Below are 26,732 nucleotides of genomic sequence, written 5' to 3'. Positions count from 1 at the left end.
CTTGCTGGATCTCGGAATATCCGGATAAGATTGCTAAAGAAAACATCTTAACAAAGACTGCACAAGTTGATAGCACGTGCTCGGGCTTAGACATTTATTTGCATGAAATTTCAGCAATTCGTGTGGAAATATGACGTTGGTGAAAATAAGAGTGTTGACACTCTGATCGTTCCAATATTAAAATGGCTCAAGGATTGTTTGCAATAATTTTCTCGGGTTCCAAAAATAATAGCTGCAACCATGAACGTTTCTTCTTGCGTGTGAGTGTGCTGAAAAAATGGCTAAAATTAGAAAGGATGAATGGATCGATAGAAATATTGGAAGGAGAGGTTTGGTGCAAATAATTAGCGTTTCGATAATTACCCTAAAATGGCTTTATTAACTCTTAACTTTACACGTTTCGAATAAGTAGTACTTATCATACCGGTAAATAGGTATTATATTCAATAATTCTTCATTTATTATCGATACGCGCTACACATGGTCGCGAATTCGTGGAGCTTCCACAAAAAAGAAATCCGCCCATCTCTCGATCAAGACTCTGATTGTTTCGTCGGTAAACGAGGAACACACGTCGACAAAAAGAGAAAAGAATGAAAATCGCGCAGACGTATGAAATTTTTTCTGTATACACGTGTGTTCGTATGCGAGTTCCCCCATTTCTGCTTTCATCAGTGGAACTTTGCAACTTTCTCCAGGAAGCAGCCAGTATAAACATTTGCCTTAATCCTAAAATTTTTTATACATTTAGAAAATATTTTTTGACCATCCTCTGGCAAATCCCGGATCAGATTCTTCAATTCTCATTTTCTCTCTCTCCACCCAACCGCGTCCCTCTCTGCATCCCTATCTATAGTTTTTGTTCTTTCTTACGTTTTCTCACGCGCGCTCAACTGTCTTTAGGATTCCCTTCGGCTCTATTTCGATAGACATAGTCCTTTCAGAGTAGATGCAGCTTAACTTTAAGTAGTAGAGCGACGATATGAATTAGAAGCGTGATATGAAATGTTGGCTTATCGATCGCAGATTATAATTTCGCCAGACGGTATAACAGTGATTTTTAGTCACTCGACTTTAAGTATTTTATACGATATTTAAGAACTTTGACGTTCGCTTAAGAACTGGTATAAGTAACGCAACAATTTGGCGATTGAAATCTGCGACGAATAAGACTCGATGAAAGTATGTCTCTCGTACGTTATTTCCCTACACTTTAATTCTCTACAAATACAAAGACGTAAACTAATAGTAATGCATTATCGTACTTCAGTTTGCATAAGAAAAGGACTTATCTTGCATACAAGTTTCATCCCGTTGTTCATTCACTCGATACTCGAACTCGATGACCCATCTCGACGATTTCGAGAAAAGGTGCAAATTTTCTCGGAACCGTTGAACGATGATTCACCAGCGCTCTGTGTCTCCCTCGCTCTCAGTTTGTGTGTATATATATATATATGTATGTATAATGTGTATGTAAGTTTTAATAACACAATTCTCGCATTTCCTTTGAAAAATAATAGGAAACTGCCGAGTTGAACTCGCGAAACGACACGAGTCCGGCACTGTCCCCGCCGTGAAAGCTCGAGTGAAACGATCGTACGACGTAGCAATGGCTAAAAAATTACAAAAATCATCATCCTTACAAAGTAGTGTGATATAGAGCCGCACGGGGAGAGCGCCGATCTCGAGAGAAGTCTGTGTGCCCTACCTACCCGCTCGTTCGTTAAATATTAATCATTATTTTTGGCTTGGTAACTTCGTAAAATCTAAATTAAATAGCATCACTCTGGAATGTCGTTCGCGTCAGAGTTAAAAATTTAACGCTGACCCGAACGAGGAAGCTGCGATTGCGTGATTCGGCGAAGCAATTCGGAAAGCAAATGAGACTGGATGAATTTTGTGCGTGGAAAACCATTAGAAATTCTTAGACGTATCAATTTCTTAATTTTCGCTAATTAAATGCTCCGACCCTGAGCCGGCGGTACTCAAGATCTATCGAACGACAATTATCAAGTAATATACATATTTATATATTCGTATAATGTTATCATCACTTCTCTGGTTACTCTGCATGGCCTACGGCGCCAATGGAAGCATTTGCCATGAAACGTCTCAATGGCATTCAACCTTATTGTTTTAAGCTAATGTTAAGTGTTAGAAACCTCGCATCCACGATCTTTCTAAGATTCGTATTTCGTCTCGTAGAAAATTCTCATCAACGACGAATCATCCAGGATTAAAAAAGATTCGAATACATTTGTTTAAGTTGAAAAAGAGCCTACTACCTACGGTTACAATCATTTCGTGGCAGTGTCGAATGGTTTCGTTATCATAATCGGATATGACTATTATAATATACGATCCTCCTCGTGGTAGGAAAGACGGTGCAAATGGTGAAAATATTAGAAAGATGGAAAATTCGCATCTCTCTCCATTAAGTCGATCATTTTTCATAGGGTAAGAAAACACTGGTCGCTCCATCCATTATATACCGTGTGCATCGATACTCCTGTCGCTCGAGTCACGTTAAAAATTGTCTATCATCCCCGTGAAATTCGATACCCTTATTGCTCAAGAAAATGGCACTGATAGCTGAAATCTCACGAATCTCGTTGCTGCTGACACGTGAATATGCGTCCAGTTTCCACGAACGGCTCCTCTAATGTAAGCTAGTATATTATTTGCGCTGGGAACAGCTTAGTCCTCCCTCAAGCATCAATTCGTTACGAAAGGCAACGCGTGATTTGTAGTCCATTGATTATTATTTTTTTCAGTTCTTCTTTCTCGTTTCTATTTTTACATCCTCTTCGAAAGTCGTACGCGAACGCAAATGATCCTGAAGGTATATGTATAAGTTTGATTTTATCGATTAGCGCGCAAGGAGTTGCGAAAGAACGATGATAAAGAGACGGTAAGAGAGAAAGAGGAGGGGGGGGGGGGGGGAGCTCGCCAATGAAACGCTGAAATCTGGACAAGAGATGATTTTGGCTAACGGGGATTAACGATTAACGATAATGGTAGACGCCGAGGGCGACGCATTTGTCGATCTTGCGATTGTAAGTGTGATTTTGCGCGTGTATTGGCGAGTCCCCGAGCATAGCTAGCATATACTTGCGCGTGGGCGAGTGGACCGTGTTTTGTTAGGGAGGCACGTATGGGGGAGGTTTTCTGTACGTCGGGGTGGGCTTTGGTCGATTCTGCCGATTGGACTCTCGATTCGTGGCGAAAGGCGGTGGAGGCTGATAAGGCTCTTCGGAGTTGGCCTTGGACAACATCGGAACGTCCGCTCCGTCCTCGATCTTCTGGTACTCCGGGGGTGGTAGCGGTGGTTTTTCTTCCTTCAGTATCACCGGAGCTTTGTCACCTGGAACAAACGACCTCCTGTAACGTCGAATCGCTCGAAGAAGACGCAGTGGCAATAGCGAGAAAGAAGAGTGAGTATGAGAGACTGTAACCTGGGTCTGGTTTCTCCTCCAGCTCATCCTGGAAGATGACAGGAATTCCTTTGCTACGGAAGCTCTGTCTCTCGTCGTCCTGTTCACTCACGCTCATCTTGCCGACCCTCCTTCTCCTGTACAAGACGCAGGCGATGATTCCAGCCAGAATCAACATGGCGGCTATGATGATCGCAGGCAGAACGAAGGTCAGCAGATAATCGTCGTGGAAGGTGCCGATCGAAGTGGAGTCGTCTATCGGTGGCACGTAGTGGTCCGGAGAGTGAACCCCGGTCAACTCGCCGAGACAAATTCCCATGGGAATGACGGTAATCATTTTCACGGGGAAACTGGGTCCCATAACTTCTCCAACTCTGTCCGTGACCGATCGTTGGTCGTTGTCGCTCTTGACCAGCACGGAGCGTAGTCGATTTATCTCCTCGTTGGCGCAATATGCTGTGGGCAATGTCCGATTGTACCACGTGATCACGGTCGACCCCTCGGATATACTCTCGAGGGAAATCGCACTCGTGTCTCGGTCTCCGTATAATAGACGGAGCTTCTCGATGAAGTTTCGCTTCTGGAAGGCGGAATTGGCGAAGGATTCGTACGGGATATCCAAGGTCATTGAGAATTCCACCGTGTGCTGCATCGGAAGCGTCGGGTGGACTACCACCACTAAACCATCAGTCGCGGTAGCACCTGTAATTACGTGGAAAATTAGAAAATTGATAAGGATGTTCCGATGTCAAACCTGAGAACCCAGCAGACTGTTACCATCTTTGTCCGTGACAACCAGTTGGTACTCCTTACGACCTGCGTCTCCGCTAAGTGGAATCCCATAGAATTCCTGATTCTTGCTGTCAAACTGCAGCCACTCTTCGCTTGGAATTGGCAGTCTGTCGACAGTGAGTAGAGACATTTTCATGTTTCTAGAAGAGCCGTCTTCAGCATCGAAGAAGGTGTCCTGAAAAAATTTTCTTTCTCAGTTAATTCGGCTCAATACGTTTCTGTCGATAAGAAGATGGTCTGCTCAGACTCACTTCAGGTACTTTGTAGACGAGAAGCTGGCCTACAGTGGCGTTGACACGGTCTACTTGGTTTCTGGGTACAGGAGGGAAATTCTGCCTAGGCTCCTGCGTCGGAACTTGATGGACTTCCGGTGCTACCGGTCGGAGCTGACCCTCGCACTGTCCAATTCCTTGATAAACCACTCGTTTTACTCGGATTTCCGGCTCCAAAGCTCTTATCAAGGATTGACTAGGATCCCCGCTCTTGTCAGATACGAGGACCTGAAGAACAAAGCCATGCCTCGTATTAATAAAGTACCACTACATTATTATCAAAATATTCCACAACGATCTTAAAGCTGCTTACGCGTAACAGTCTATTGATGTGATGAGTAGGACACTCGTTGCTTCTTGGCAAACTGTCGTTGGACCAAGTGAAGATGGCCTGGGTATTAGTTTTGTTATCCCTATCGATATCGACGGATCTAACGGTGATGTGTCTATCATCGAAATCACCGTAGAGGTCAGCCAAGCTTCTGACAACCTTCAATTCCCACTCAACGTCGTTACCAAATGCACTCCACTTGTCTACCTTCAGATAAACGCTGAATTCGTGATTGACGCTTCTGCTTAATTTGTGCTGCTGCACGTGAATGTCCAACCTATCCGTGACGTTAAGACCTTCGCTGTCCGCAGCTATCAGTTCGTAGTTCCAAGCAGATACATCGCTCTCGAGAGGCCTGTCGTCGATAAACAGAAATGAGTAGGTGCATGTATAGGAGAGTCTGGTAAGGAAAGGAATGTTTGCCAACGGTACTTACAGTCCGTAGACTTCCTGCGAGTGGCTGTTGAACTGCAGCCAATGATTGGTCTTGATGGGAGCACCTTGCCAGTAAAGACTGAGCTTCAGCTTTCTGGTATCTCCATCCTCGAAATCACTGAAGGTGTCCGGAGGAATGACGTAACTCAATGGTTTACCAGCGGTCACTTGTAGCTTCTTCAGCCTCCTGTCCTGCCTCGGAGGGCTGTTTCTTATACCGTAGTCCGTAATCTCGGTGGTTGTGGGCACTGTAGGACGTGGTGTGGTTGTCGTGGGTATTCTTCTTGTGGTGGTGGTCGCTGTTGTCGTTGTTGTAGTCGGTGGCGTCGTTGGCGGTACCCTTTCAGTTGTTGTGCTCTTCGTGGTACTTTGAGTTGTAGTGGATGTTGTTGTCGTCCTGGTCGTCGTTGATGTGGTTGGATAGAACGTTGTAAACGTGGTTGGAGCAGTGGTCGTTGCGTTTGGTTGTTCTGTGGGTGTTGTCCAGGGTGTCGTCGTGTCCGGCTGACGGGTTGTCATATTATACACGTAAGGAGGCATTGTATAAGGTCGATAAGAAGTGGTTGTAGTCATCTTGGTTGTTGTCGAGGGTCTCGTGTACGGTGGAATGGTACTCGTGTTATGCACGTAAGGAGGCATTGTATAAGGTCGATAAGAAGCAGTCGTAGTCGTGGCTTTTGTTTCGTTCACAGGTAAACCAGAATTCTCGGTTGTAGTTGTTGTTGATACTTTCCATGTAGTTGTCGGCTGTTCGGTTGGCTAAATTATGAAAAAAAATTGCTAGGATATAGACTAAAGAAGAAAGCGAGAAACGATGGATATTTTCATGGACTGAGACTGAACGTAAAATCAGAAGCTCGAAGGATAAGCAAGAGACTAACTTTTGGCATGACTATTGTACAGATGAGTGAGATAGAAGCATAAAGCACGTAAGCATTACCTCGTCATCTGTGAAATTTACGCTAGTCGTGTTGAGTTCGGTTTCTGACTTTTCAGTGGTGACAATGATTCCAGAAGTGCTAGAGTAATTTGTAACAGTTTCGGATGGAGGGAGAGTAGTGAATTCCGTTGTAAAACTAGTTATAGTGGTTTCTGTCTGACCCTCGAGGATTCTCGTTTTATCCGTCTGATCCAGCGTTGTATCCCATTTTGGTTGCAGGGTTGTTGGTGCAACACTGGTAACGTCGTCTGTTGTTTCTGATGGTTTTGCTGTATAAGTGTTGCTTGTATCGACTGGTACAGCTGTTGTCGTAGACGTTGTGGGCATTGCAGTACTAATTGTTGATGCTGCTATTGTGGGAGCTGTTGTAGGAGCTGTTGTGGCAGTTGACGTGGTTGTCTGTGAAATTGTTAGTAGATGCGATGTACGGCACAAGAAAATTGGTTAGTTACAGACGCTAGAAATTTGGGCTTTCGTTTTGATATACAAAGATTAAGGCGCAAACTTTGTACAGCACTGGCTATGTTTCTGTGGAGACCATTGAGGGAAGCGAGAGCCAGCTTTGCGACTATTCTATAGGCACGTTGGTATATTTTAAGCATGATCCCTTTAAGCAGTAGTGTTACGAATGAGAGAAACGAAAACGAAAGCCGCTTACAGCGTAGACTTGGACAATCACTGTGTTCCTTAGAATAGCGATATTGCTCGAAAAACTTACGGTTACTGGAGCTCTAATTGTCGTAGCGTTCAGACTGTTTTCTAAAACAACCTGATCTATAGGTATAATATCCTTTTCATCGATCTCCATCTGAAAATAACGTCGAACGTACAGTAAAGAATTGATCATACTAAAAGGAAGAAACAAATGGGAGAATTTCGTACATTCCAGTCCAGGCTACCCTGTCCATGACGATGTCGATGACGATGTTCAGCTTCGTTATTTTCTCTAGCCTCGTTATTGTCTCTGCCCTCGTTACCATTGGGAACGAAGGACGGTGAAACAGGAGGCTTCGACGTCACATCTTCCTCGTCATCTTCTACCGGTCCTTCGTCCAAATCGTCGTCTCCGTAATTGTCATCATAATTATCATCGTAAGCATCCTCGTAATCATCCGCAAAATCGCCAGAACCAGCCTCCCTTCTATTCCTCAAAAAGGAATTCTCGTCAGTCTTTACGCGCCACAGCAGAACCGGAAGTTGCAAGACTTCAGCCAAAGTGCCATCCTTGGCCTGCTCGCGCAGTTGTTTCACCAGTTCCGTTTGGTGATGCCAGAATGTTCCATCGCAGCCCACCTAAAAACCATTCCTCGATTACATTATTATCCTTTGCTAACGTTATTTCTATATCTTTAACGAATCATCTAACCTGCCACTGTATAGCCGACCAGTGTTTCTCCTTGCGACGTTTCACATTTCCTGGTCCTTTCAGAATAATCGACACGTCTGGATTGGTCATGTCCTTGACTCCGTAAGGGTGAAGCGAAAATGCACTCTGTAAATTTAACGTTAAACCATAATGAAAATGACGTTAATGTAAATTAATATACCACAAGAGAACAACACTAAAATCAAGAAATATCTTACCGCGTGCATTCCCAAAAATCCAGCGAGATTCTCAATGGCGTTGACTTTAACAGTTGGCGCCAAGTTCTCATATTTAGCATCAAGGACGACAGTGAGGATCGTCTGTTCCTGCCCATCCCCGCAGTGCGTCTGGAAGGAACAGAAAAGAACGCGTGATAAGAATAATTTTTCTCAAGAGACAAGAGCGTTGATTGGTGAGAAAACGCAAAGGGAACAAATTGCTGACACGGAATACCTTATCAATTGGCGTCAATCAACGAGACTCTATACGCACGGGACCAATTTCTTTTACGAGATTTAAACGCGCAGCGCGACCATGTTTTGCGTGGTATCCTTAATATACCAGCGCACATCTGCACACAGTGCGACTGCAAAAAAGCTTACGGCTCCCATTAAGCTCATCCGGAGCATTCTGCAGGAATTTATTCACTGGTCGAAAAGCGTACGATAAAAAAGACCGAGTGGGATCTACCTGTTGTTCGCTTTTGACTCGGTGCCAGGCGAATATTTCCATCGAAACTCGAGCCTTGCTTGGCAAGGATCTTAAAATTTTTCAGGCACCCGGTCAATTTACCTTGCCATCCTTGTGCTTCACTTCTTCGTTCTTCTCCCCCAGAACCTGGATAGTCAGGGTATCTTTGGCTGTACCACCGTGTTTCCCAAATGCCTTCACTGTCACGCGATGACTACCAATGTCCTTCTTCGATGGAACTCCGGATAAAGTAGCCGCAGGCTCGTCCCAATAGAGCCAGCGTGGCAGAAGGTGACTGGCTCCAGCACCATGTACCTGTACCAAGAAATTCTCAAACTTAATATACATCAAATCCTTCATCGTTTTCCAGAATGTGGAGGAAGCTGCGAGAGTCAGATACTGCGGGTCGATGACCTTAAGCTGGCAAGTAACCAATGTTACAGCAACACTATATAGGACCAATGAAGGAAAAGCACCGAGGGGTCATAGGAGAGTCCATTGAAATAAGAGCTCGCAACGTTTATGTTACGATGTTTAACTTGGAACTTGGAAGCCACGAAGATCTAAGTAAAAATATCAACGTCGCTGTCATCCGGCAGTCTGGCTCATTCGATAGATTGAGCCAAATGGGATTTTGAAAGGGAGATTGCTATTTGCATATGTGGAGAATGGACGATATTGAAAAAGAGGAGATGAAGAGGAATTATGAAGTGTGGGTTGTGAGAAGCGAGAACAGTGGTAGGAATATATATATATATACATATAAGTAGGGTGGATTCTCGAGGACGGTTCGGAGGATTCATTAAAGGGGGTGATGATGAGGGGAGTGGAGATTTAAGCGTGAAATACTGACCTCGTAACGATCCACGCTACTGGAGAAGGCGTTCTTCGGTATCCTCAGCTTGTAAATGTGCCCAACAGCGATAACCGAGTTAGGCAAGCCCCATAACCTTTCCAAGCCTTTGTTATTTTCTCTGGTTTGGTGCTCCTTCCGGTGATCCGTACCAACCTCGTCCTCGTGTTGCTGAGTGTTGATTGGCACTGGCCCACTATCCTCCCCTAAGTCATCGAATACCAAGTCGTCCTCCTGCAAGGTTAAGCCCAGTGCCACTGGCAAAGCTACCCCCAGGACTAGCAACAGCACCCAGGCCTTCATTGTTACCGAACTCAACCTCGCGATATCATACCATGCTGATTAAACCTGGAACATCAAAAAACAGATTATATATAAGCCATCGTGGTAATTAAATGATTAATTAAAAAAATTCCAACGCTTTTTTCCATTCCACTGTTTATCTTTGTTAAAAGACAAACAGTCGAGGGGATCCGTAGTTTTAATTGAAACATTGCAAAAACCTGGCGGATTCCAGGATGGACGTAACTTTTTTTACGCGTCCAACACGTGTCAAACACATTTGGCCAGTGTGTCAACAGTTTGAAAGGGCTAACGGGCTGACGGTCAAAGTTTGTGGATTCAAAAGCGAATGATCCGATGACTTTGAAAGAGCGAAACGAAAGGACGAGGGGGGGGGGGGGGGAGCTTGGCTAAACGCGAGATCGCAGACACTGAGTCATTGATCCGAAAATGCAATTTATTCTTTCGGATGGGTGTGGATATCAAAGGCCAATTGATCGTAGATACATCTGACTCTTTGCAGTTCGTCCAGTCCCACACAGGAAAAAAACAATGGAACATTTCCTCGGTGTGGGCACGGCCGCTCTCTCATCGAATCGACAGCCAATAATCATCAATTTTCCAATTTAATTTTCATCTCTCCCTGCCATTAAGCTATATATACAACTAAGTGGTTTTTGTTCTTCGGCTGGACTCTGGGAAATGATTTTAGCTCTCGCACGCGAGATGCTAGACTGGCTGATGCAAGACGATTGAGTCACGAATCTCGGCTTAACGAAACGAGGACATCACGACTTGGTTTCTGTTGCTATACAAGAGAATAAGTGGATGGATGCCCGCTGGTCCGCGAAGGCTAACACGTGGGTGTCAACGATTAAATTCACCGCACATCAAAGTGTGCAAAACTTTCATAATTAGTTCGCACTACTCCCTCGTGCGATCGACATAAATCCCTGCTAAGTAAACGTCATCGTTACAATCCTCGCCTATGCAATATTTATACTTGTGCTTGAAAAGTTTGCCATCTCGTATGTTTGTATTTATAATATAGTTTCACGAATCATCGTTGGCATGATCCTTGATACATGGCAGATTAAAATAATATTGTACAAATATGCTTAATCATTGCTGAGTTTATTTATTCAACAATTTTTCATTGATAACATCTTTATTTATTATTGCAACTCGGAATAGTGTGTGTGATGTATATTTGAGGGATGAAAAATTATAGATACTGTAATAAAGTTTAATCATGGTCATCGACACCCGCTTATCTTATCGTGGCTGGGCAGAATGTATATAAATGCGAGGCAGGTGCTACTGGAACGGTGGTTGCGGGCGAATTACAGGAACAGTCAGCTGTTCCACGTTGGATATAAACCAATGTATGTGTGTCACGACGAAGAATAATCCATAGAGCTCTGTATACCAACGGGCAGCTATGAAATTGTTACATATCGCGTGCGCAGCATATCGGTCGTGTAAAGAAACTTACAAACGACATTTGCGAAACTTTTGATTGCGCTGCTAAACGAGATTTAGATAAGATTTACATTTCAGCGAGATTACAAAAGTTTGATTTTTCTCGTGGAATCATAAAATGGCGAATTTTAACATCCGTTATCATGACTCGCGATACGAAGGTTGGCTGACTCGTGCAGGTATTCTTGGATCGTCCCGCGAGGAGGAGGCCATCGATTCTTCTTCTTGGAACGGGAAGTTCTTTATGTATATAGATATTTAAATACCCAGTCCATTTCAGGCCTCGCTATACTCACTCTATTTCCGAACGCTCATCGTCCTATGTATATATACTGATTATACCGAGTTTTTCCATTTTCCATGATAAAATCCCCCTAAAAATAATTCCCCGCTATTTGGATTCATAAATTCCGCGCGGCTCGATATATATTTTCTCGCCAGTGAACGAGCCATGATCGTGGCTACGCGTGAAATTTTAAATAGAGGCCGCAGGCTTCGATAAAATTCAAAGCTACCAACACCGAATGAAAGTTTAACGGAAAAAGAACGTGTAAGACGGAGGAACAAGCAGCGCAGACCTCTCGTGATCTAAATTTAAAACGACCCCATCTCCGTTGGCTGTGTTGAATTTCCTACCGAAAGATCTTCTAGCCAGATGCAAAACTCAACCGATTTAACACGATACAAAAAATATCGCAATTGTACGAAGCTTCTTAAAATTGACATTTTTAACCATGGCACTGGTTTGGTCATTTTTGCCAAACACTGATGATAATTGAGATGGGAGCAGCTTCATCAGAACTGAGTAATAATGAATATTATTTTACGTTAAATAACGATGAATCAATATTAACGATATGCTGCAGATTTATCAAAGCTTTTATTTTTCAGAAAATAATACAAATGGACGAATTAAGTAACAACGAAAATTATTTTACGTAATTTAACGCTGAATTAAATTTAGCTGTATATATATATATATATATATATATTGACTCGAGTTTTTATTTTTTAAAAAATAATAATTGTGAAGGTGAAATTATTAGTTTTTCCAAATGGACAGTCTTCTAAGTATATATATACGAATGGATATAGCGACGAAAAGCTGGACTATGATAATGTTTTTTTAGCCGGAGGTTCAAAGCAAAATGCAATATAGCCCCTCGATATGTTTCTGGCAACCTGACGCCCTTTGATATTGATCGCTGCCGCCGCTCCTGGCACCCTTGCTACTCTAGGATACGCGAAAAGGCCGGCTCCTCCTTTGCGCGAGCCTGCCATTTCGTGGACAACCTGTAGAACTGCCAAATCCAAATTCTACAGATTTTTCTCTACTTTATATTAAACTAAAAATTATACTTTGCTTCCAAAAATAAGAGAACCAATTTATTGGATAATTTGGAAAAACTAAAAGCTGAGAGCTTACATCTTCCAAGAGATGATTTTACTTTCAATGTAGAAAATATTATTAAAGAGAGGGAGGGAGAGAGATCTTTGCATAATTTCCAAATTAAGTAAACGATATTGAAGTAGAAATGCATCGCGCGAGGTTTACTCAAGTTTCTGGCTGCACGTGTGTGTCCGTATAGCTTGGCTAGGGCAAATATATTTTCCTTTGATTCCAGCGTATCCTGTCCCGCCTTGATGTCCGGATGCTTTCAGCTCATCTGTGTTTACGTTTCAGCATTACCAACTTGCTACTTTTATTTTGTGTCATTCTCATTTCGATAAATGCATTCTTTGGATTTTAAAAGGAAAATTACAGTGCATCTGCCTCGACTACATTTAATAGTAATATTCGAGATGACGAATTTTCCTCATTTTCTTGCTTGGCTGTTCTCCCCCAGACTCTCTGATTAAAATGTTGAAGCTGAATTTCTATACTCTTCCCTTTTCAACCAAGACCGACGAGGCTGTAACCGATACCAGCGAGGTTAAAATCCTCGAACGTCATTAATGCACGGACTCGTTCAGCTTAACTAACCTAGCTGCTTTCCAATAATAATGTAGAGTATGTATCTACGTAGGTCTACGTATTCATCGACAATAATTTGTTATACGAGTCTACACCGATTAATTTACATCCTTCAAAGTCCCTTTCAAAATTCTATGTTAATTCATTCAGCTTTATCAATTATTCAATCACACTAGTGGAAAATTGGAATTTGTCATATTAATTTCTAAAATGAGAGTGTTTTCCAGGTCCATTTCTGGCGATATCACTGGGGAGAAAATTGAATCACGAGCAAATTTAATAAAGTCCGGGTGGGTTTGGCTGGTAAGCCTGAAAATCCCACGTATCCTTGAGGGCAGAAAGCTCTCGTACATCTTCAACTCGTTAAGCACGAAAGACCGCCGGAGGATTCAGCGGTGTCGTCCATCCAAACAATGGTACCTAACCACCAAAGTTGACTGAGCAGTGACGTACCAAACGAAGGAGGCTTCAGGCTGCAGACAACGGACCGAACCTCAGCCATCTTCCCTCGCACTCTTCGCCAAGACAATTTTTTCCACCACCCGGCCTCCTTGCTGCGTCGCTTAATTATGTCTAATTGCTGGCCATTTTTTCTCCCCTCTTATTGCCACATTTCTCTCCCACGCGCGGTAATAATTTCTCCATTTCTATTGGCGCCAAATTCGAATAATTTTCCCGCCACGAAGCACGGAGCACGGTCATCTTGAAAAGCAAAAATCAGCTGTGGCGTACTCACGATTAATCGTTGGGAAACGCGAGGTTCGAATGGACGTAAAAATCTAGCAATTTCTCATTCGTTTCGGAGATTTTTCTGCTTTTCGCCATTTAATTTGTTACTCGGCCAAGCGTAAATTTTCAGCTGGCGAGCGGCGTTAATAAAGCGATCGCGTGTTTTCTCATAATCACCGGTGGTCTTGTTTCCAGGTCGAGCTCTCTTAGTCGAGCTAACTCGTGAATTGAATGTGTGAGCGAATACCGACGAGCTATCAAATGAAAATCCCACCGATCAAACTCAGAAAAAAAGGTATTTCGCTTTTGACCAAAAGTAGCTCGCCGTAAATTTCATTTGCAACTCGAAAATCGAGCAGTCAAAGTGAAACAAATCAATAATTAAGGACAGGTCACTTTCAATTCGAATCTCGTCTTTGCACGAGCAATTTCAGAACAGTTGGACAGAAATACTGATGAAACTCTCATTTGTCAGTTTGGTTAACAAATCGACTCTGTCTATTTCAATAAAAATCTGTCAACTGTGTATATAGTAGTGAAAAATCAGTTGAAATTATTCGCGTACCAATATGATTTTTAGTATTATTCAAACGTATTTGACAATAAATATACCTTAAAGTGTACTTAAAATTGTATATATATCTATATATATAATTTACTTCTTAACGATTCCGAAACTTGTCGCTAAGAATGAAATAACGGAATAGGGGAATAAATCAGTAAAAAGCATTTATCACGAGGAAAAAAAGAGGAAAAAAATAGATAAACTCTTGGGTAAAAAATAGGCGTTTGTGATTGTTTATTTATCAAATAAATCCAATTATGGTCCATGAGTCAGATTAGAATACTCTGTTACCAAGCTTGCACTCGCATAGTCTATACCTATACCGTGGTATGTTTATTTTTTGTCAGTATGGGCGCTTGATATTTATAATCGTCGAGCAGAAATATCGTTTAAGGTTTTTCTCCAGCGGTGGCGTATATATAATATATAAGGTAGGGGTGAAAATCGATCGGTGAAAACTGGTTTGTTTCCCTCGACATAAATGTTTTCTAAAATTATCGCGCGCGTGGCTGATTCACTAGTTTCGCTTGGCAATCCCGGGGCGGATCGCAATTGCGCGCCCAGCCGGGCTGCATCCGATGAGCTACCAGAAATAACCAACCGTCTTCGGGCGACTGGAGAATCCAAAGCTTTCCACTTAATGAGAAAAATCTGCCGGCGATCACCAATAGTTTCGCTTGATTTCGTCGCTTCCTCCAAAGCTCGGCTTTTCGGATAAACCCTCTGGAAATATCACGATTCTCTCCTGAGGACCGAGTCAATTCTAATGTGCAATGACGTCACGATTCTTCCGAAACTCGAGATTTAAGTGAAAATGAAGGCATGATCTATATAAATTTATTACGGTGAAGTGTATCTATAAGGTAATGAGGAAAATCTGTTGGCGATCGTTAGTATATGGTTCCTGACGATTTAATTAATTTCACGGAAACTGAGGTTTTTAGGTTAATACTGTAGAAATAGCACGATCCTCTCCTGAGAAGCGAGTAAATTTGAATATACACCGAGGTCACGATTCTTCTGAAATTCAAGATTAAAGTGTAAATGTATTCGAGGTCCGTCCAACAACAAGATCGACATAAATTTATTGCGATGATGTGTATCCGAGGAAACGAGGAAAATCTGCTGGCGATCATTAATGGTTTCTGTTGATTTAATTATTTCACCTTAACCGAGGTTCTTATAGGTTAATAACGTAGAAATATTATATATTTCTTTCGTAAGAAACTAGTAAACTCGAACTTAAAGTGCAAATGCATTCAAAAGTGCAGATCCAATAACAAGATCGATATAAATTTATTACGATGAAGTGCATGAAAGATAATGAGGAAAATTTGCTGGCGACCGTAAATAGTTTCCGATGCTTAATTAATTTCACGGAAGCTGAGGATTTTAGGTTAATACTCTGGAAATATCATAATTCTCTCCTGAGAAGCGAGTAAATTGGAATATACAATGACGTCACGATTCTTCCGAAAATCAAAGTTAAATTACGAACGTGACGAACATCGATCCAGCAGGAACCAATAAAATAATTAGAAAAATGTTCTGGCCATCATCAACAGCTTCTGACGATTTAATTACTTTCACGAAAGCCAAAGTTTTAAGATTGATAGTGTGAAAATACGATGACTCTCTCGGGAGGTGCGAGGAAATTCGATGACGTCAGAGCTCCCCTATATGAGATACTCGAGCTTAAAGCGTGAATGCAGCCGCGACCGGTCCAACAGGCACAATACGAATTTATTACGAGGAAATATATTCTAAGATCTTCTTAGCTTTCCAGTTGACAGACGCAGACTCGATTTATCCCGCGCTCCAACGACTCTCCGAGTTTGCCCGTTCCCGAAGGAAGGCATTCAGGAATTTCTTTGTCGAGCGACCGCGAGAGATCTAAGCTGACTTAGAAATCAGGTTAAAGAAATTCCCTCGTCCCACGTGAAGAAGACACGAGAACTTGGTCCCGTGTTTCTTCCTCGCCTCTCCAGTGCACCCCGCTAAAGTTTCGGCCTGAGGAAAATTGCGCCTGCATCGCTAATTAATTCGGGCCCGACTAATTAGACTTGTCTTCTATAATTAGGTAACAAGGTCCAACTTTAATCGGCTTACACGTTCGGTCGGTGGCCCCTGCAATGGCAACATGCGCGAAACCAACTACTAAACTGGTCAACTGGGCTAATGACTGTCATGAAAAGACCTTGAAATCATTAACTTCGGCCCAATTGCACTCCGTTCACACTTTCAATTTAATCGTGCCTTCGCACGCTTAATGGATTAATCAAGCGAATTTTTCTTTCGTTGTATGGACGAGTGGGTGCGCGGACATTGAAGCCATGTCGAAATCCTATATAATAGATCTTAACTATATATATATATATATATATTGAATGATCGAATGACACTATTTGGATTGGAAAATCCGATCACGAGCTTTCCAAGAGCGACTCTCAGCGCACGAGCATTCGTAACTCAGCGAGTATCGAGGCTTTATTTTTCTTAAGGAATTAAATGCTCGAGTGGAGAGTTGAATTGTTGCCGGAGCAGAGCGCGTTTATTTAGCCGTAGAAATCAACGCAATTAGGGCCACTGAAGCGTCCACTCGAAAATGACGTCCCTCGCGTCATCGGAGATTCCAGCCAGCCACCATTAATTTAGGGAGAGCAATGAAAAACGCCTTGTACTCTATGAACTCGTGGCTTAATCAGCTTAATTATTGCCGGCCATAATCACCCATCCAGCACGAATTAACGCTCATGCTCCGCGCACAGTGCTCTCCTCTGAAGGGAATTCGCGGTTTGCCCAGCGTGGCGTTGCTGTCCATGAAGAATCGATGGCCCGTCAAAAAACTACCCAGCAACAAGTTCGTCGACGTGCGTCTATATTCAGTCTGTTATAATGCTCGCGAGATGAAAAAAAGCAAAACACAACAACGTTTGGAACGAAAAAGGAAGGCTCGCTTCGTGAAACACGAATTCGCTTCACTTTCGTAACTCGTTCCATTGTTTTCGTTGTGAAAAGAAAGAAAACAAAACAAGATCCTTTTGCTTATCTATAGCCTGGTATATCGGAATAATTGCTGTGGCTCGTTTCGATCTTCCCGGACGAGTAATTGAATTTCTTGGAAGATTGGCAACATCGGGAGATTCGAGAGTGAGCCGTTCGTTCGTAGGAGAAAAAAATCTCGAGTGGCTTTTTTTATCCTACGTTCGACGTACAGCTTAATGGATCGAGGCAGGGTCAATAATACGGAGGACTCGCTTTGGCACTTTCGCGACTTTCAAAACTCTTTCGACTAAATTTCTTCACCGAGTCTTTAAAACTCCAAGGAATTGCATTTTTCGTGGCAAATCTTTAATTGGATGGTCGTTATTAATCGAATGCCTAGAATAACCGATGTCATAACACCTACTCGAGCTTTTCACCAAGGCTCTTGATAGATATAATACATTGATAAAAAAGAGGTAGTTGAAGCAATTTCAGTTTTCATCGTCGCGAGCGAGGCGTCTCCGAGTTAACACTGACAAAAGTATAGAAGGCTCTCAGTAATATTTTAAACACTTGTATCTGTAGAAAACGACACTCTTGGCCTTAAAAAATGGGCTTCTGGCAGAAGCCAAGAATTCTGGTGTTGAATATGGTCTAGTGACTTAGTATTACGTAAAATACAAATAATTCCCAAAACCTCTGAAAATTCTGCATTATTTTTCAGCTTATTAACAGATATTCGTGATGTAAATAAATTTAATTTATCCATATTATGAATAACTACGTAAATAATAATTTATTCATAATATTAACAAAATTAATTTACTGAAATCACGAATAACCGTTAATAGGCTGAAAAATAATGTAGAATCTTTCTCAGTGAATGCCCTATTTTCTCGAAACACTGCAGTTTCCAACTAGATTCAGAGTATACTCGTGTATCCAATAGAAATCGATACTCGTGCTTTTTAAAATTGGAGGAAAATATCCATGTTCCTTATTGTCAGAGAGGATTGAACCATCGATCCTGGTAAATAATTGCGTCTGCCATAATATTTACAGCTAGGTCGACGAACAATAATCGTTTAAACTGTTATCCAACGATAAACGTGAATAGCCACGGCACGTGAGTCATTGGCGACGCTGCTTTCTGTTTGTGCGTATGTACCTTCCATTTTATGTTTTATCTCCCAAGACAATGACCCCCTGAACGGTGCCCCCGCTTCGTCGTTACTGACCACGCGACGTTCCTGATTTTCCCATCAACTCCCACGCACCTGAAAATTTCACCGATAAATCAAACAGCCGACGGTTTTATTCATCGATTCTTTCCACCGTGCGAAGAAATTTCTACGTTCGACGCTTATAAATTATATATTTTTAATTGGACACGTTCGTGTTACTCGATCACGTTTTATTTTCAGATCGCTGCGCGATGGATGATTTAACAAACGAGGAATCGATTGCAGTGGAGGGATTCCGGGTATCCGTCGATAAAATAATAATAATAACAATAATAGCGCCTCGGACTAGCATCGCATTGTCTTCCTCGAGAACCGAGTGTAACACGACTATTTTTCAATCCGATTAAATAATCGAATATGCATGAATGCAAATAACTTTCGTTCCATGACAGCGGTATAACCGATGGAGTTGCATTTTCCATCGATAGCTCGAGGATCGCGCGCTCGGGCGAGGATTTTTTCCAAGGGCAAAATTATCGTTTTCGGGTGTAAATATGCGGAGGTAAAAATTGAGAGGAGAGCCTTTGGAAAATCGGGAGTCTCGGGGCTGAAAAGAAGAGGATTCCAGGCACGTATAGCTTGGATTAGCAGGGGCCAAGCAAATTGGGTCTAACTCGGTTAACGCGTTCTGCACTTTCATATTCGCCTCGGACAGTTCGCCCGATATAGCCCCGATCGACGGACTCGAAAATCCTCGCTGAATACGAAGAGCAGCGAATTTGCAATGGCCGCTGCTCATAATTTCCTAATACCCACATGGCATTTGAAAAATCTCTTTCCGCTCGATCAAATTATCCAAGATAAGATTATAATACAGGATATACTACACGAGATTTTTGATATAAAGCCTTCTTTGGCTTAGCCACGGAAGTTTCCTGACCGAGAAACAATATATCCTCTTTTCTCAGTTACATATATATATATATTTATATATATGAGCTAGTTTCCGCTTTGGTTATCTCACTTTATATTTAATGCTGCTGTTTTTTGTCACTCCTGCTCGATCTATCTTATCTGTCCTGATAAAAAAGTAAAAGGTCACTGTCTTCCAGAAAGTACAGACGTTTTCCAAAAATTTTATTCTTAGACGCTCTACCTGTGCATGGTCCAGATAATGAAGGTGAATCGAAAGTTGGTGTTTGTTTGGTGAGTGTACAGGAGTCGAGTTTATTTGAGTCAGTGACGAGTGTATCGCGTCGTGTAATCTCAGGGACCTGCTGTAAATATAAATAAAATATATATATATATATATAAAGTTTTATCTGTGATATCTCGGAACGCTGACGTAATCACGAATCCCAGCGACGAATAAATCAAGTCTTTGGAGAAAAGCGGACGAAAGTTTACCGGCTGCTCAGCTTGCAAACCCGCCGTCCAGAGCTGTAAAAGCCGAACGTTTAAACAGGCAACGGCGGCAGCGGTAGCTAAATTTTTACAGGGCACTTTTAACGACTTAACCCTTAGCTTTCCTTTTGGCTTGCTACCAAGATGCCTGAGAAATGACTCAGACGGCATACAGGAGCAACTATTAGCGAAAAAAGAAATTATGATATGATGATCGCACGAATAAAATCAAAGATTAATATAGTAAGTAAAGGTTAGAACGCTCAGAGCATTAGACTGAAAATGTCGCTAATAGAAAAACTTGCCGAGTATAAAAACTCCATTTCTTTTGCTCATGTACATTTTTAAATATAGTACATGTACATACTTGTTTGAATAAGGTTTTATCATCTACAAAATTTAAATTAAAAATATAAATTACAAGAGAACAAGTTTTTTGTCATACAGCGTTTTCTCTTATCTTTTTCGCGTTCACTTCATATCTTGAAATTGAGGAGCACTCTGGCATCCAGGGAATAATGGATGATAATTCATATGGGTAGTAGCTATATATACATTGCGTTACAGAAGGCCTAAATAATTAATTTATTCTACTTTTTCCAGCGTTCTTACACTATACAATGAGATGCCTCGTTATCCGACGAGATAAAATATCAATGCGGACTTTGTTCCTCAGGTTCCTGTTGCTTCTTCAAGGTAGTTTTCTTATCAGTTCCTATAAATATAGCTTGAATTCATATAACGCAAAGTGGTAAATAATAAGAAAGAGGAGGACACGTAAAGAGAGTGAGTTGGACCGATCTCATTGATGGATTTTCAATCGCGGATATTCCTCCATGTTTAAACTTGCCACTGTATCGCTAAGATTACGTCTTATCATTATCTGCATGGTTTAAGCTTCGTTACTCGGATAATTGGAGAACCGGATTAGCTACAGTCCTCTTTCAAAGATTTTCCTTTCAGGTGGGTCTTAGAAGAGAGTCCCACAATGGGTATTTTGGGGAACAACAGTTTCTCGTGATTTTTCTCAATGATCGTATCCGAGTCTTGGAACAGTTTATTCCCATCGAAGATATATATATATATATATAACGGGTCCATTGTCTAGCTGGGTGAAAGTTAAAGAAGCGTGAAGGATCGATAACACCATGGATTAGAAAATGGTCTGGATGCTTAGAGCGGAAGAGGTTAACGACTCGTTAGTCAACAGAGTTCACTGTCAAAGTTAAACGACCACTATCGATCCTAAGGCGCGCACCGTTTTACCAAGCTTACGCTAATATTTTTCTCGATAAAAAGAGTTACGACTGCGATATTACCTAGACTCTCCTAGCACTGGCTCCCAAGCCCATCGAATTATCGATCTTCGCACTTGAATTATCGCCAGGACGCCTCAACGTTTCCCATAAACCTCGGGGAGGATGACGGATAATTGATCACTATAGCTATAGACTCAATCGGGACGCTTTTCATTTAGAAAAAGATCAATGAAATTCCTCTGGTCTTCTCGGCTTAATCGGCTTTTATTCCTATTCCGTACAGACTCCCCGAGACAAGACCAGCCTTTGTACCACCGGAAGTCCTCAATCTCGAATTTCGGTCAAAACTATTCCGTTTGCTTCTATTCCTCCAGTAAATCCTCCTGCAATCTCGCAAGATTTTTCGCAAATTCTATCAGCTTTACACTCCTTCGGTTTAATTAACTCGATTTAAAGTCGGTTATTCGAGATATATAGAAGGAAAAGAGTTCGCACAGCTCGATTCGTCATTATCGCGATGATACCCTCCCCCCTCTTTCCCTACTAAAACGTGTACTCTATTACGGGATGCACGATAAACTTTGCTCCTTTGAAAGATAGTTCCATATATAATTAGAAAGTAGGGGAGAGGGTGGTAGCGGAAAAAGATTGACCGCCAATGAAACGAAGCGACATCAAATTTATCCACTTATTCGGCTTTTAATGCGTTAAATTATTTTGCACAGCGCGAGGAAAAATTTGTGTTTCACGAGGGAGTCGATAAAGGTCGACGGTGTTTTGATAAAAATCGATCGATTGGCGAGAAAAACAGGAATAGTCGAATTAGCAGCGTTTAATCCGTCGCCCGTTTGGTCTCTCGATGGTCGATTTTCGACTGACTGTAGGACGTAAAGGGGGTTGGGTGTGGACCATTTTCCATTAAACTCGGTAAACTCAGACGCGCTCGCCTGTCGGTTAATTAATCGTGGCCGGAATGCGGCTGAAACGTGGAAAATATTCTTTTTTTTAAACCGTAACTATCATTTGAGGGAGAGCAAAAACGACTTTTAATTCGGTACGAGAGATAAAGTATATATATATATATATATATATATATTAGCATTAGAATAATTTCATGCTCCAAGTCCTCTCCTACATTACACTCAGAAACACATTCGTTCGAGAGTTATTAGATTGTATAGCTGAGAAAATAATTTACCACTCAATGTGACAGTGGCAATCATTTGTCACACCCAACGTTTTCTGGTGCTCAACTTGGAGGGAGGGAACCGACTGTTTACGTGGAAGAGAAATATTCCACGGATATCCATCTTTGAAAGTGAAAAGGAAAAGATATTCCAGGAATATATCACTCCATCAATGGATATCCTGGAACTTCCAAAGCCAGTACTCGACAAATGAAACGTTACATCCTCTCTATATTATATATATATCTCGCAAAACGCCAATACCTTCCGTAAAGCTTTTAGACCAATATCCAATAGTAACAGATGTTAACGCTGTGTTAAAGCGAGAAAATTTGATTTCCTCCAGATGGAAGCATAGGCGACAAATCGATACAAAAGTTTATCAGGCCAAAGTTGCTAATGATAGCCGTGAAAGTTTTCTTATTGGTTGAAAATTTTCCATGGCATTGCATTTGGGCCCACGCGAAAAGTCCACTTCGAAGTACGTAAGCTTTATACTGCATTATGTGTGCTATGTATACAATGTATTACGATCGGTGGCATATCGATTCATATCGATCCTTGATCCTAGTTTTCCTTCTATGAAATTTACGAATTTATCCATAATCGAATACTCTGGTGGTGATTATTGCGTTTCGTGAAAGAAATTTTCAGAGAATCATTTGTTACGTTTCTGGTTATCCCGATGCATTGTGATTACTAGTTTTGAATGCCGCGCAGAGTGATGGGGTATGGGAAATAGAAATAATGGGTGGTCGGGAAGGTTATACGGGATAGAGAATATACAAAAGGGAGTGTCCATTTAAATAACTAATAGCCAAAATATCGCACACGATCATTCCCGATCCTATATAAGCCATTTATTTTTCTCCTGTAAGCAGCAATTATGACATTATTCTTTGTGAGAAAAAAAAATGGATTATCGACTCACAGGGGGTTGATCACTTTGAGTCACCTGTACCGAGTTAACGTGGCACTGGCTGGAGGTCGGGGGGGGGGGGGGAGTTCACGAGAAAAGATTCTCGTAACGCGTTCTCCTTTGTTACAACATATATATATATATATATATATATATATCGACTAGAAACCCTTCCGTCGGAAATGCCTCGCAAATACCATTACCCCGCATCCAGAGCTGCACGGAACTGCGACAAAAGTTTTAACGCTCCGCAGTCGTTGAGAAATACTTCCAACTTCATCAAAACTGACCCACTTCCGGTTCGAACAACCACGGTTCTTCTCAAAAGAGAATCAAGAAATTTTTCGAAAGATTGGAAGGTAAAATATAAGATGGCAGGCCTGAAATAATCCAGCAAGTCCGAACTCCGAGCAAGAGCACAGTCAACATCGTCGAGCGTTCAGCCAAGTTTGTTCGAGACAATCGGACTGCAGAATGACGCGAGAAATCTAATAAACGAGCTGAATGCATTTCGCGCCACTATATTCCAAATTACAATTGGTTATTCCCTGATGCTGCTGGCACCAAGTGTTCCGTTCAGTATTTGCGCGTATAACATCGGTACGTATTGTGCGGTATAGTGTAGCCTTACACGTGGAGAATATAAGCTGAAGATATGGTATGTTTCGAAGGAGTGCGTGTACTGAATTATGCTGACAAGAGAGCCAGGAAGATGTACACGTACAGGATTATGCATGAGTATATACTTTTATAGATAGATCACCCCTCCCCCACCTTTACCTTATCCGTCCATACGGGATAAAGTCCAGTCTGAAATACTCGTGTAATTCCCATACACATATTTGCTAAATCCAACGCTTTCCTAATAGAAAATATCTGCTACAGCAATTTTGTTACATAGAAGATGTACTTGTGTAAAAGAACCAATCTCAAAATGTATCCATCATAAAGAAAACTAGGTTAATTCGGTTAAATTTTTCTGTAAAAAATGAAAACGCGTTCTTTTCTTGATTACTCGTCGTTGAAACGCCATCGTGTCACTTGATACAGGAGAGGAATTCGTCAATTACCGGTGAGATTTTTGCGAGAGAATTTTTCTTCAACGAATGGAAAAAATTTGATAGAAACTTAATTCTTCAGCAATGCAGAGAAGATGGTGTGCGTTGACTCTTGGTCAGCAAGTTCTAAGTCAGCGTGCGTGCAGTAATAGGAGAGTTCTCCGACGAGTTTTAACGAGGCTGACTGAACGCACGAATCATCGAAGACTTTTCATTAACATCGATTGTCCCGTGAGGATTCCAGGCCATCGCGATGTGAACTCTGTCGAGCCAGGAGATAAGACCACCCGAAACGACTCATGCGGGTCATCCACAACTTGTTCAAACGCGTTTATTTGTTTTTTTTCCTGTTTTTTTCTTGTTATCGAACCACGCAAAGTATCCCTCGCACCACCAACGTCATTGGATCACGTACCCATAATCGTTGGTTTCCATTTTCCATAAATAGAAGAATTATTCACTCGTTAGCTTTGAATTTCAATGCTTCCCGGACTTTAATTATTCAGCTTTTACAAGAAACTAATCGATTCTTCCTTTGTTCACCCACGCATCGTTCAAGTTTCTTTGTCGCACCATGACGGACCCAGCTATTCTTCGTTACTGTAGATTCTTCGACGTAAATTCTTATTCCGGGATAGTTAATGGAACTTTTGGAGCAAGGACTTTGACAGTTGGCAATTGGAGGATCTTGGCGTCGCAAACAAAGACTTGGATTTCACGCGATTGTCAAAAAAAAAAAATGACATCAGCTGCTTGGCATGCTGCTCGCATAGTCCTTTCATCTCCTCTCTCCCTCTTGGTTCTTCCTTTTGGTTTCTACGAAGAAGAGGAGCCTTCCTGGCCTTTTACTCCTTCCAGGAATCCCTTCCCGCTGCGCCGGTCTACGTAACGATTGCACCGGAAGACAAAAGGAAAAACCAGTCGAGTTCCCCATGAATTCCACTCCGTTGCATCCCAGGATTACGAAACTACCACTTCCGGCGAATCAAAACCGATATCCATGGGTCCTGGAATTTTCTACGAGCTCCGTCCTGCTGCGGGAATAATATACGGGCCAGAAATTGATACTCGCAACGGGAGCGAGAGAAAAAGAGTAAACAGTCCCGCAACTCGGTCTCCTCCGTTGCTTGTCGTGCATGAGGCGAACATCTGCCACCCTCGCCGTTCTAACAAATCTTTCAGATGTTCGCTCAAACGCAGCTTCGATGATTCAGAAAATCCTCTGCCACAACTAAACTTGTTTAACCGTGGAAAAAGTCCATCGATGGGAAGGACAGAATCGAATCTGTGTCATTTATTCGCTGATCAAATGCTATTTTTCCCCCCGATCGACATTCTCCCAAAAGTGCATTATATCACTGAGGGATAATTCAGCGAAAATAATTGACACGTTCCAGAATAATAGTGTTTTTGAAACGGCACTCGAATATTTTGTATGACATCCAAATAAAAAACTACGTTAAAATTTCAAGAAGTAAACATTCGAATTCGCACGTGGTCTTTGCTAATTTTCGTTCTCTCCCCTGCCCTTATCCCCGTCATGGAACATTAATGCCTATCCCAAGACTGAAGAAGACACCTAATCGTACACGGATCCTGCTTTCATCCCTCCATTCTGCGAAATCCCTGAAGCGTTCGATCGCGGTTCTGCCGTTTCGAAGAGATTCCGTCGCTCAAAATTAACACCTGCTATCCATCTCTTAAAACGTGCTGCTTATTGAGCAATGTGTCACAGTTTCACCGATAATAAAGTGAATATTTTATTATCTAAAAATTTTTGAATGACAAATGCATGGAAACATAAAACGTATATCGGAGTATTCTTCTTCTCTTCAATTTCTTGATCACTTTGGTAGAAGTACACAAAGAAGCAAAATAGTTCTAGTGAAATAGTTAAAGCAGAGGGAGGGGGAGGGGGGGGGGGAGGGAGAGAGAGAGAGAGAGAGAGAGAGAGAGAGAGAGAGAGAGAGAGAGAGAGAGAGAGGGATATTTAGCGGAAGATTCGACAAAGCTCGGGCACAGGTATGGATGGAACGGGGAGGTAGTAATGTGCAAAGGCGTAAGGTCCGGAAATTGGTGGAGGGGCCCGGTAGGGTGGAAGTTAGGTTAGGGTGGTTTTGCTGAAGGATGAAATTTGGTGGACACGCGAGATTCTCGATGTGGGTTCCGGCTAGGAGTCGGAAACCGGCGGCGGCGACGGAGGCGTGACCTAACCTAAACTTGAGTTGCACGCTCACTCACCGTGTATAGGCAGTGTGCAGTCACAGGAGCCAACCAACGGCGTCGACAACGAAGAATAAAAATTCTCGTGGAGATTCGCGCGTCAGTCGCTTCCTTTCCCAGCGAGTCGTCGGCCTGAGTTTTCGAGGTCCCAGAGTACGATGGACGAGGTGTTACGCGTAAATCCTTGAAGGGAGTCGAGGAGTTTTGCACGACTAACACTAACCGAGCTGGGTGGAGGACGCGTGAAACGCGACGACGACTGGGAACGCTGGTTGGGCGCGTACTGTACTAGCGACTCATGCGAGTGTATTGTATACCGTGCAGCCGTGCCGAGCGGAGGCCGGAGGAGTCAGCTCAGCAGAGC

General features: G+C 42.1%; 1 protein-coding gene across 2 annotated transcripts; it reads right to left on the bottom strand.

The window, feature by feature from the left end:
- Positions 1-364: 364 nt before the first annotated feature.
- On the bottom strand, positions 365-26,732 carry Dg (Dystroglycan). 2 transcript variants are annotated; one of them, XM_066736214.1, is made up of 14 exons: positions 26,387-26,732; positions 9,117-9,464; positions 8,366-8,578; positions 7,792-7,920; positions 7,574-7,699; positions 7,090-7,500; positions 6,926-7,015; positions 6,208-6,606; positions 5,269-6,026; positions 4,815-5,187; positions 4,481-4,729; positions 4,215-4,404; positions 3,459-4,139; positions 365-3,367 (listed from the first exon to the last, which is right to left on the bottom strand). In XM_066736214.1, exons 2-14 carry the CDS (start codon positions 9,417-9,419, stop codon positions 3,144-3,146), a joined length of 4,146 nt encoding a protein of 1,381 aa, XP_066592311.1. In that variant the 5' UTR covers positions 9,420-9,464; positions 26,387-26,732; the 3' UTR covers positions 365-3,143. The 2 variants fall into 2 exon arrangements, with proteins under 2 accessions (XP_066592311.1, XP_066592319.1); XM_066736222.1 differs by lacking the exon at positions 6,208-6,606.

Source organism: Prorops nasuta, unplaced genomic scaffold (genome assembly GCF_024137725.1).
Source record: "Prorops nasuta isolate Cenicafe-Biocafe unplaced genomic scaffold, Cenicafe_Pnas_1.2 PNAS00002, whole genome shotgun sequence".
NCBI classification, from domain to species: domain Eukaryota; kingdom Metazoa; phylum Arthropoda; class Insecta; order Hymenoptera; family Bethylidae; genus Prorops; species Prorops nasuta.
The sequence above is the reverse complement of the archived record's forward strand: the minus strand, read 5'-3'. Positions and strand labels throughout refer to the sequence as shown.

What these genes read in the sequence shown, in the direction of transcription:
- Dg (XM_066736214.1), bottom strand. Translation starts at nt 9,419, where the DNA reads ATGAAGGCCTGGGTGCTGTTGCTAGTCCTGGGGGTAGCTTTGCCAGTG. An exon ending in GATTTTTGGGAATGCACGCG is followed by an intron (nt 7,700 to 7,791) that starts GTAAGATATTTC and finishes TTAAATTTACAG; the next exon opens with AGTGCATTTTCGCTTCACCC. An exon ending in TAAATTTCACAGATGACGAG is followed by an intron (nt 6,027 to 6,207) that starts GTAATGCTTACG and finishes TTCATAATTTAG; the next exon opens with CCAACCGAACAGCCGACAAC.